The following is an 11,797-nucleotide window of genomic DNA, read 5'->3' as shown; positions in this document are numbered from 1 at the left end:
AAAATTTGGTTTTTATGTTAAATGTTAACTTTTAAACTATTATTAACTATCAAATAATCTACCAGTATCATAAACATCTCGCCCCTACACAAGTTACGAGTACACAAAGTTTTATTAGTTTTAAACAAAACAAGGGCAATGCAAAACTTGAAAAAACCAACTCAAAGTACATTAATTGTGGATCCGTCCAGTGGACACACAAATACACAAACCATACAAATACCAACCAAGTTAATCAACCTGGGTTCTGTGAAATCTCTTAAGGCGTCGACTATGTCCAAGCGTTTTAGCTTTGCTTTGGTGAAGTTTGATACAGTGCAATATGCTTAGTTCAACTGCTCTGATGCTGATACTGAGCAATGCTCCTCTACGTCTACCATAAAAGAGATTCATTCAAAGATATTCAGAACTGCCACTAAGGCTGATTATGGAATATACACAAAGAACAAGTACAATGTACAATACAAAATGGTCCCTTGGGTGTGAAGGGTTCAATAATTTACAAGCGTCAATGAATCCCTGTTATTGTAAAGTCACACACACACACGCAGGCACACACACGCTTAGTTTGCAGGTGTGGGCTCCTTCTTGGACTTATATAGGAGGTCTCGCAGGTTCTGTGACATGAAAACCGGCCTCCCTGATGATCCATCGTTGCGCTCAGAGTCCTCCACTGTGACATGAGCAGAAAGATTTGAGCAACAACAGACTGAAGTTCCGACAGCGTGGTGACACTAAACTATTACACTGCAGCACTGTCTTTCAGATCAGTTCATTAAAAATGAACAGTTGAACGAGCAATTTAGTTTAGATTCATTTTGCATCAGGGTGAAAAGCATCATTTTGCTGCGTGAGTGTCAGGTTATTAAGACACGAGTAGCAAATCAATGCATGTGTCCTTTACAAATATAGATTTACTAATCTGACTCCTCTCTAGTGCTTTTGTGCGCTTATATTTTAAAAACCCTTCTTCAACAAACCCACTGAGGAGGAAAGTATGTTCTTTCTGGCTTTTAACATGAACACTCACCTGTTCCCAGCTGCTGAACCCCATTTACACATTAATAGAACTACAGTGATTAAATACAATCACCTTTAATGAAGCGTTACATCCAGTAAATATGGAATGTCATCAGTAAACTCAGTGGAAAAACCAACTTACATCTTCACAAGGTGACGAACATGAAAAAGGTACAAAAGCATCCATAGATGTAAGAGGTTAGTTGCAAGCATTCAGAAGGCCATGTCAACACCATGCAGCACTTAGAGAAGGAGAGCTGGACAAGGGGAGGATAGGGACAGAGCCGGGTGGGAAGGTTCAGGAGACAACTGGAGCGTCCGCGGAGGAGATCACAACGGTTGCGTCACGGTGACACAATCACAGCACTTAAAACAGTCTGAAATACCAAGGCAAGGAGGTGGCTATACAATACCTGGATCCCAACTCTGTGAGTTGTACTGAAGCAAAAAAAAAATACACAACGGACATCCACTACTGAATACATACACAAAAGTTCCATAGGAAAAACATATCTAATATTAAATATGTCTGTAAGATTTGGCGTCAGCTGGTTTTATTGTAAACAGTGGGAGAGATTCACCATTGACTGAGATGCGTTTGTTCCGACTGTAAACACGGTGAACATGTGAGTGGTTCTGTAGCGCGTCCATCGACAGCATTAAGACGACAAAGATTAGTGACAGCAATCAGGCACGGGGTCAGCACTCTACAATGTGTTCTACAGACCTTCACAACACTGTTCTAAAACCAACACAACGGAGCGTTTGTTCTCAAGCTACAGAGATGCACTGGGCTTTTCACCTGCGTCGGCCTTCGTCCTCCCGCGCCGCCCGTCGCCCGTCCTTTTATTTTGCCCTACGCTGTACATTGAGCAGGTCCACGTCACAGCTCCATGAGGTTTACCAGGCCTCGCTGTTCGGCTGTTCGTCTACTGCTGTGGTGCAGACGGAGCGCTTCCTTCCTTAGGCTCCTCTACTGCCTCCTGCTTCTCACCAGGCTCCTCCTTTTCCACCTGTGCAGCCGCAGGCGCCGCCTCCTCTTTCTTCTCCCCCGGTTTCAGCTCCTGGTTTTCTGTGGGCTCCTTCACCTCCGCTTCGTCTTCCTTCTCGGTTTCCTCCCCCTGACTCGTCTCGGCGCCCGCGGCCTTCTCCTCTTTCGGCTCCTCGGCGTCGGCGTTCGCCTGCAGCGGTCGCTCCTCTTCGTTGTCCTGCTTGAGCACCCCCTGCTGTTTCAGCTGGATCTCCCCGTCCTGCTGCTGCTGCAGAGGCGTTTCTTCCTCCAGTCTCACCTCGTCCAGCTGCTTGGCAGAGTCGGACGGCTCCACGCCGTCTCGATCGTCCTCCGCCCTTGTTGCTTTGGAGAGGATATCGTGCAGCTCTGGGGACATGAAGTAAGGTCTCTCAGGAGACCCGTCGTTTCTTTCCAAATCCTCACCTTTGGAGCGTGTGTGTGGAAGGATGTGTGTGTAGCAGTTTGATAATGTTAATGGAAAATTAGGGGAAACATAAAGGCAACGTGTACAAACCAAAGTAAAGCGAAATCAATGAGAAAAATGAGACAGAAAGAAGAAAAAGGTGAGACACACGTCAGCAAGAAGTAGAAAAGCTCAGCGCAGAAACAGCGAACGAAAAGAGTTCTGACGTTATAGTAAAAGTTACTCACAGAAACAGAGGAAGAGTGTGTCCACACACATCGCGTACACGCTGAAGAATCCATGGGCGATGAGGTAGGATCCCACCACCAAGGTCTGAGTGGATGAAACCACACGTTAAGACAACAAAGTCTACAGATCAGTACGGTGTTAGGAAATGAACCTCAAAAGATAAACAGTTTCTTACTAGTATTGGAACCCAGTAGTAATTTAATGAGGGAGCAGCACTTTCCACCGCTTTAATTCTTCCAGAGAAGAAGAAAAAAGAGAAAATGCCTGTACAGAAAAAAAATGAATTTAAACCGTGGGGTCAGACAGAGCTTTGAGCTGTGGAGTATAACAAAGACATTTCAATCCCAGAAATAAAAACAAACGCCCTTACCAACAATACCAACAATGAGAAGTTTCCCAAGGAACAGCAGGAAGTCAGTGACTTTATCTAAAACAGCGACCCTGTGTGGAAAAAGACAACATGAGAAGCTGGAACACTGAACATGCTCTAGTACACAATGTAGTTCAACACTCATGAATGAATATTGGGGTTATTTAATGAAATCCTACCTGACAATGTTTCTCATGATCAGGAAAAAGGCATCTCGAGCCGAGGTGCAGAAATTCTTTCCATAAATTGCAATCTGGACAAGAAATAACATGGCGTCACATCTGAGCGGACACAACAGCTGCCCTGCAGCTGGATCCAGTAGCAGGAACTCACCATGATGTAGGCGTTCCTGTTTAGGAACTTGATACACTTCTCCAGACACCAGAAGCAGCACTTCATGCAGCTCAGAAGGAACTTTGCAAACTTATTCTGAGCAGCTGAAGGACACAGAGCGTCAACGCTACAACTCAGACATTATGTTTACTATTCAATGTATTTAGTAGGTTAGTTTGGGACCTTTTAATTTGTGATCCATGTACTCCAGAAGGACCTTGATGACCTGGACGATGGATAGGATCAAGGAGCCAAAGGCCAGGGAGCCAGTGTGGTATCTATAGGAGAGGAGGACAAAGATGCCAGCTGTGAACAGCAATACTCTCTAGTAGGACAACTCTCCCACAGACTTGAAAGTCTGCAGTAAGTCATCAAAACATGCAGTTTTTAACCTGAGGGCACGTCCCAGCGAGGAAAAGATGGGGTTGGGGGGAATATCATCCGGCTTCTTGAAGGCCCAGTAATACGAGGCGAAGGCCCCGGCCAGAGTGACCTGACCCAGGGCCGTCACAAAGTTGGCGCACCAGAAGAAGAGGAAGACGTTATAGAACTGGAGCAGGATCAGATACTTGTGGTAGAGGGTCTCTCCACCGTAGAAGGCGAACAGACACTCTGCATCGGGACACTGAGCTGAGGCATTGGAGGTGTTGAATGTCTGGAGAAAGACAGAAGGACAGCGAATGCTGTGTCATACAGAGGACTATGTTGAAAATAGTTTTAGTTGACATTTGGAGACATACCTTGGGGTCACAGGTCTCTCTAGCGTATGCACACGCTGACGTATTAAACACTTTGTACACCTGATCATTAGAAGTGGACAAGAAACTGGTCGAGTGCATCAAGGATTATGCAACAAAAGGTGAAAAGTCTGTAAACAGGAGAAAATTAATCCTGAATACTTTTTTATTATTTCAAAAAAATAGAAAGGATACACAGCAGTGACAGCCCAGTACGCAATCACCACAGCCAGGAGGGCAAAGGTCAGCAGTGGGTAGAAAAGAGATGACATCACATGCTGGATAGTCCTGAAACAAAACAAAAGGTAGAAGCAACATGTTAACATGCTTAGATGTACATGAAGCTTACTAGCTAATATCTAGTTGTAGATATTACGCCATACTATTATAATGAATAATAGAACCTGTAAAGGTTCCTTTTATGCTAGTTTGGGTATTTGTACGTATTTGTTGTCTTCAGGACAAGCCTGGAAAGGTAGAATCGTTCATGGATGTACGACTCAAGGAAGCACTTTGTCTTCAGCGTATTGTGTTGGAAGATTAGTTTCTCCGAGCACAAGCATAAGGATGTTCTGATGGACAAAGCACAAGCTTTTTACACCTGTCTGAGACAACCAGAGATCATTTTTTGTACAGCTAGCGATCTCTGCAAAGTCGGCCTTATGACCACATCATTCACCAGTGGCTATACCACATGAATAACCAACAGAGACGCACCTGCTAGCCTCTTTGATGAGCGCTATGGCGATGAGGATTCTCTTCCTGAGGAAGATGAGCAGCAAGATGATGATGACCTCCAGAATAGCCAGGATGATCACTGACAGGCGAAGAAAATGAAACAGACTCACCTACACTTCATATAGAAAGATGTTACCGTATGAGTGTGAGTGTGTGCTTACTGAAGGCCAGCCAGGTCTGTCTGATCTGCAGGTAGACAGAGAAGTCCAACTGGAGGCCTAGGTCACGGATAGTGACATTAGACCCTGGCCTGCTCTTCAGACTGTCATATTCCATGTAACAGTGGAAAATACCTAAAAGTGTTTCAAGAAATTGAAAAAGTCAGCAGAAGCAAATGCACTCATTCAATGTGGGTGTCTCACCATATCCGACGACTAGAATAACCAAGACGATGATGACCCAGACCATGAAACCAGCCAGGAATCGCAGCAGGAAGATGAAAATCAAGCTGACGACCATGGCTATCACCAAACCTCTGGAGTGGGTGGAGACATGATGCATTAGATTATACACATGCAACACCGTAACTGGCAACAACAGTCTAGACATGTGCACGGTTTCAGAATATGCACATATAACTATGAAACCATCTCACTGTGGTAAACTGCTGACTGGTGGCTAAACACAAGAAGCGTTAATAATGGGTACAACCTTCTAGTAACTGGTAGACAGACTTACAGAAGTATCCAGTGCCAAGACTGAGTATAGTCTTCAAAGATTCTCATTGCCACCTGGCGAGCTTCCATAACAATATTAGACTTCCTGTGTGAAGAGGAAAGTAAATTAGGCTCAGACTACAGGAAATCTAACTCATTACTTCTTACAGTAGCATGTTAAAGCGGAACTATCACCCACGGTTCAATATGTCTAATATGCATTATGACATTTTTGTCGAACAAAAACGACACAATAATATTTTCTTACCATATGATAACATTACTACAGTAAATTGTAAAGAAACTCCATTTTCAGGAAGTTCATGTTTAATTCTAAAGTAAATGTTAACTAATGTATAATGTAGAAGCAAATACACATTTTCTAATGGGACCGTGACAATGCTCACTATCACTCATCTTGAGCTTGGTGGAGAAACCACTATCTGCATCTAAACGCACTGCAGTGGACTCACTTCGATGCAGCTAGTATGTCTGTGGCATTGACCGTGTGTCCTCCTCCATCATCGAAAGTGGTTTCGTTGCCCACCACCACCACCCCGCCTTTCATGGTCCCCAAGGCAGGAAGGCAGCGACGCGTGACTGTGGAAGGAGGAAGTGATCACTTTCGACACGTCTGTTTTTGTTTCATCGTAACTATAAAGGTGAACAGGTGTCGCACTCACAGGCTTTACTGGGTATGATCATGGCTGGGCACAATTTGTCCTTCAGGATGTCAGGAGCAGACTGAATAATATAAAACAGCTTTTCATGTAGTTTGTCCAACACTTGTTGTAACATTGTAATAAAACAATGATGTAATCACAGTGTAAATAATCAAAATACTTACTTTCGTGGATAAATTGACTCCGTCCTTGCAGTATTGTTGATAGTAGTCACGGTCTGCCTGACTTCCAAGCCTCAAAAGCGTAAGATGCCTGTCAGGACAGCGTTCCACACACAGCTGCACAAAAACGACAGCACATGCAAGATAAAAATCAATACAAGGACTAGAAAAACAGCTGGGAGCTGTGGTGAAATTGCAGAAATAAGCAGGTTGTGTTTCTAACCTGGGTGGTAGGACACTGAAAGTCAAGCAGCACCAGAGGACTGGCACACTTCAGGATGTTAAAGTAGAAGAGAAAAGGCTTCTTCCTGTCGTGCAACAAAACGGATTAGATGGTGACGATCTGAAATAATCTACAATCAATAAGCTGCGCATGGAAGCTTTTCTTTCTCTCAACCCAAAGACAACATGTTCATATTGTACGACTCACTCTAGAGGCGTTCCAGCCTGACCGCAGAACTGTCCCCTGCTGTCTGTAGGATAAATCACCTTCCGAGGGTCCCCCTGAGACCAGGCTGCCGTCATTCAGAACCAACACAAGACACGTTATTAAGTACACACCGCATATCTCAAAATTGGTGTGTGTGGAATGGTATCAAAGGCGCACAGCACATGTTTTAACGATTGCCTTATAATGTAATGGGAGATTTTCTTACCAAGGATGCCCACAGCAAAGTACCCAAACAAGGCTATGATGAAAAGAATACAGCAGAGAATATCTGTGCAGCCCCTAAGGAAAGAGGGGGGGGGGGGGGGGGGGGGTTACTGCGTGTTGCACTACAGAGAGACACAAAATGATCAGGGACAGACACAGATCATTTCTTACCTGTTGTGGATCGGACCCTTGAAGTTTGGGTCAAACTTCCTGGACTCCCCTGAGAACAACATGACACAAACAACATGACGCCAACATCTGAAACGCATCATAACGCTCTATTATTTGCTATTATTTGTGCCTGTCAGCCAATATACTGTCTATGTCATCACATTGAATGCAGTAACATGTCCAATGTTAGACAAATCCTGGTGCAACAAGGTGGAAATATGCAGGAATGACTACAGAAACAGCCTAAACCTTTGGTTATTGCTGACGATAACTGACAAGCAATTTGTTGTATCATTCAATCACGTTACCTTCAGCAGCATCTTTGGGTCTGACAATTACATTTTTAATTGCTACTGTAATCATCCAAAACTATCTAAAATACGCCAAAACATATCCATACAAGCAAAAAGAAAGACTCTAACCTCTAAACCAGCAACTTCAAATATAAGAGACATGAGTCACATTAGTTGTGCAAACAAACTGCTTTATCAGAACTGACACTATAGTTCTATTCTATGGTTGTATTCTTTGAGCTGACAGCACACCAAAGCTTAAAGACTGAAGCTTAGACACAATGACCACAGCCCTAAACAATAACTCCATGAATTAGACAAGGATGCCGATTCTTGCATGAGAGTCATGTTTAGCAAGCTTTAAAGACACAAAATGGCTCCCTGCCGGGGATGAGCTTTCTGTGGACATCACCGGCTGTCATGGAAACGACTCAGGCACGTCAGGGGGCTAACATCACCAGAGTCTGATCTGCCATCAGCGAGAGCATGACGAGGTATAAAGGTCCATGGCCACAACAATGAGCAGAAAACTGGGTACAGAAACTGAAACATTCTTTAATACAGGAAACAGCTGCGTGAGGAATCTAAGTGACAATAAATGTAACCTCCCTAAACCACATCCTGTAAGTCACATACACACAGTATACCCTGCTATGTTATTACTGAACTAAACTGTTTTTAATGCCTTGCTGTGCTAGTTTACAGGCATAGTAGCATGTTGTCACCTACATTAGCCCTCACTGTTAGTAAACCACAAGCCGTTGTTCAGTGTACAGTAGAAATCCATCTGACCAGCGGAGTCAAAAGGACATTAATCATTAACCCTCCATGTGATCGAGCTGAGCAGATGTTCAGTACCTTGTTTTGCCATTTCAGCCGCCGTGGACAGTTATAGTGTAACCTCCCGTGCGTGTCGCGCTGCTGTTTTGTGACGTCTTCTTTCTCTGCGAGGTCTGTGCCCTCTCACCTCAGACTCCTTCCTTCCTTATTTCAGTGCACGCCCTCCCTCGACAGACGGCTCGTCGGGGGATATTGCAGTAAAACACCATTGGTGGGGGACTAGAGGGCACCACAGGAGACTTGTGGCGCCTGAGAGTGTGCTGGTTGTGTTTACGCTCATGCTGTACGTGTGGATAATACGCTGTGGCCACAGTGAGTGGCCGTTCCACTAAAGAGCGACTCATCGGCGCAGCCTTTAATTTCTGAGAAATGTATCAGTCCACTGAATGTGATAACCTGTGTCACAGCTGTTTTACAAAGTGAAACTGTACACAGAGCAGCTGTAGTCTCGCCTCACAGTAGTCACATGACCCAACAATATCTCCCTCAGCCACACGACATACAACATGGGCTTAGGTAAACAAAAGAAGGAAGATGACAAACTCTGATGTTGCATTAATTAGATAGGACTAACGGTAAAGTGAGTGCACTAGCAATGACGTAATAGACGCTTTTAGAAAAAGGAGAACAATAGTGATTAATGTGTCCTCCCAACAGTGCGAGAAAACTAATGCTGTCTGTCCATTAAAGCTCCAGACAACCGATGATAAGATTTGTATTGGTAGATTATATATTTTTTCATGCCTGTTTACATTGAATAACAACAAGAATAACAACAACAAAAAACAACGCAAAGAAGATGACAGGAAGCTGTATCTTCCTGTAGTCTGACACGACACTGTGGTAAACCTCCCAAAACTGTGTCAAAGCACATTTACTCTGAAAAATATATTGTTAGAACTAGCATCATTATTATTAGATATAAATATTTCTATTAGGAAAAACACTCAAAATATCAACTGATGTCTCACTGATCAGTTACTAGCAGCTGTTGGTTTGTCTTTTGACTTTGTACTTTCAGCTTCCGTTCCGTGTATTGTATTGTATTGTTTTTTCCATGCAGCGATATTATGACTGATAGCAATTTATTTCCAGCCTTTCATGTGTCACGCCGCCTGTGAATGTGAAACACACGTCTCTGTTAGCGTGTGCTGTGCCACAAGACAGCCATTATTCCACAGCCATTATTCTGAAAAAGCCTTCCAGCAGATTTGTTTTGGTGCATGAGCTGCCAAACACCTTGTAAATGGCTTTGTTTGGGTTATAGTTTTGGCAAAATGAATGTGATGATGGTTTATTAATATCATTCTGTCGCACTAGATGGCGTATATTTGTTTATGTATTTATTTGCTGAACATGAATGGTTTAAAAATGCTAAATTTGAAGTATTGGGTCTCTGCTTCCGATAACCGTGTGTACGGTATGTAACAGAAAGCAATGATGTCATGACTCCTGAGACTTACTAATGGACCCAGAGGGGTTATCAGATGAAATCTTCTTAGGCTACCTAATGGGGTTGTGGCCAGTGTGGTTCTGTGCAGTGAGGAGAGACAGTATGAGCACACTGGCACTCCTTTACTATATTTCCGACACACGTCTATCTATTCAGAGCGCCTCAGAATTACAGAAAAACTGCTATATCAGTTTTGAAAGCTCTTCATTTAAACAAATTCTCCAGAAAAGCTAAATGATAAAAGCGACAAAGCCCAGCTCAGATCACTGCTTGAAACCAACAGCAACAGTTTGTCTCACTTTCCACAGGCCAAATGACATCATGGTGAAACCCTCCTTGAGTGTCTGTGTGAGTACACGCAGCGCGTGTGGTACTGCAACGCATCGACTGACTGGAAGTGCCTTGACTGTGACTGCTGAGTGGGCAGAAGAGGCGAGGCTGAGCACGGCGCAGGCGGCACAGGCTGCGGCCTGCCTGCCTGCGTGCACGCGTGTCGAAATAGACACGAGGAATATGTATTAGTGACGACCTCAGACAAGCAGGGAGAGACAATGGCTTAAACTCCACTAATCAAACAGCGTTGAAATGCTGTAGATAATAGGATTTCAGCACTGATGCTGGACAAACCTTTATCCTGTGTTTTGAAAGGCTTTGATTTTTGACCTTTTAGCCTTTGTACTTTGGGAGCCACAGAAGAAGAGCTGTTGACATGGTAACAGAAAAGCACTATGAAAATGCTCCACAGTGGAGTGACGGAGGAGGATTAACATTGTGGGTGTGAGCTGTGGGAATATTTAGCATCGTATATTGTAATAAATAGAAAAGGTCCGTCAGGCAGCAATAGGGTTGTGTTGAACTGAACAGTCTATGACCATCATCTTATGGTCGCAAAACAGACACAGGCTGTTTAAACTCCACGGTGAGAACGGGTCAAAGTAGCCAAATGCAGGTCTCGTTTACACAATGTCGCCTTAAGTGTATCGTGTAATGAAAGATCAAGACTAACTGAGCGCCCCTAGTCTGAGATTTATGATGTGAACGCCCCTGTCAAACATTACGAATGTGGAGGATGTGGACGTCTCCAGATCTGCCATAGACCCGTGAGGTCCACACCCATCCATCCATCCATCCATTGCAGTCATTGTTTCCATGTCTTCGCCCGTTCAGAGGAAAGCAGTAAAGCAGAGCCATAAACCTCTTCTTACCGTATTTGGGGTCCGGGTTCTTTTCCTCCAGATCCATTCTCACACGCCGCTCGATTTCTCACTGGTGATCAGGCCACAGACAGGACAGTTACCATGGAAATGTCGGGGTGAAAAACACCAATAACAGTATCTGCCTGCCTGCGAGAGCTACAGAGCGGAGAGGGAGACCATCCCAAACAAAACCGAGGCACGGCGCATTCCAGGTTGACCGAGAGGCGAGACAACCAATCAGAGGAAAGGTCATGTGACAGGCAGCTGGCGCACCCAATCGGAGGTCACTTTAACGGAACAAAAGCAATCTCACCGCTACTTTAATGGAATGTGGGAGGATTTGTATGTTTGTGGGCTTTAGACATGTGGAAAACCTGAAATTACCGGGATCACTTCCACGTTTAATAATAGCTTTTTTAATGCAAATATTATATCGTTATTTAAATGCGGTATGTGCAATTGTGTGAGAACAGCCAGAAAGAAAGAAAACTGGGTCTAAGAAACTCAGACACATTATACTTACTTTACTTGAGCATTTCAGAAATGTTCAATTTGAAATATCTGTTTCAAATTGTGTATCTGTGTATTACCATTGATACCTCAATCACACATACTCCCATTATTTTGTATAAACCATCCAAAGTTGTGTACTTCTACTTTTAGTTACCTCTAACTTAGGGGACAGTGTGTTTTCTTAAACAAACTAGCCTAAAGTAATCTGGATCACATTAAAGTTCCTTTTCCCACGCAGGGTGAAGTGACAGGTCTATTTTCTGCGTTGTCCCCGGCTCCTTATTTTAGCAGCCAATAAGCTGTAAAGGCAGGAC

General features: G+C 43.8%; 1 protein-coding gene across 3 annotated transcripts; it reads right to left on the bottom strand.

Annotated features, from left to right (window-relative positions):
- Positions 1-93: 93 nt before the first annotated feature.
- On the bottom strand, positions 94-11,175 carry slc44a2 (solute carrier family 44 member 2). Of its 3 annotated transcripts, none has more exons than XM_029162170.2 (22): positions 10,980-11,175; positions 7,189-7,237; positions 7,019-7,092; positions 6,793-6,877; positions 6,586-6,670; positions 6,366-6,479; positions 6,202-6,262; positions 5,992-6,118; positions 5,541-5,624; positions 5,225-5,337; positions 5,024-5,155; positions 4,842-4,941; positions 4,320-4,412; positions 4,128-4,212; positions 3,780-4,042; positions 3,571-3,665; positions 3,388-3,491; positions 3,234-3,307; positions 3,055-3,125; positions 2,860-2,948; positions 2,684-2,768; positions 94-2,455 (listed from the first exon to the last, which is right to left on the bottom strand). In XM_029162170.2, the coding sequence occupies exons 1-22, from the start codon at positions 11,014-11,016 to the stop codon at positions 1,950-1,952; spliced, it is 2,526 nt and encodes an 841-aa protein (XP_029018003.1). In that variant the 5' UTR covers positions 11,017-11,175; the 3' UTR covers positions 94-1,949. The 3 variants fall into 3 exon arrangements, with proteins under 3 accessions (XP_029018003.1, XP_029018182.1, XP_029018099.1); XM_029162349.3 differs by having other exon boundaries at positions 94-673; positions 10,980-11,174; XM_029162266.3 differs by lacking the exon at positions 10,980-11,175 and adding an exon at positions 8,340-8,791.
- Between the last annotated feature and the right edge of the window lie 622 nt (positions 11,176-11,797).

The sequence above is a fragment of the Betta splendens genome, chromosome 1 (genome assembly GCF_900634795.4).
Source record: "Betta splendens chromosome 1, fBetSpl5.4, whole genome shotgun sequence".
Taxonomy (NCBI): Eukaryota; Metazoa; Chordata; class Actinopteri; order Anabantiformes; family Osphronemidae; genus Betta; species Betta splendens.
The sequence above is the reverse complement of the archived record's forward strand: the minus strand, read 5'-3'. Positions and strand labels throughout refer to the sequence as shown.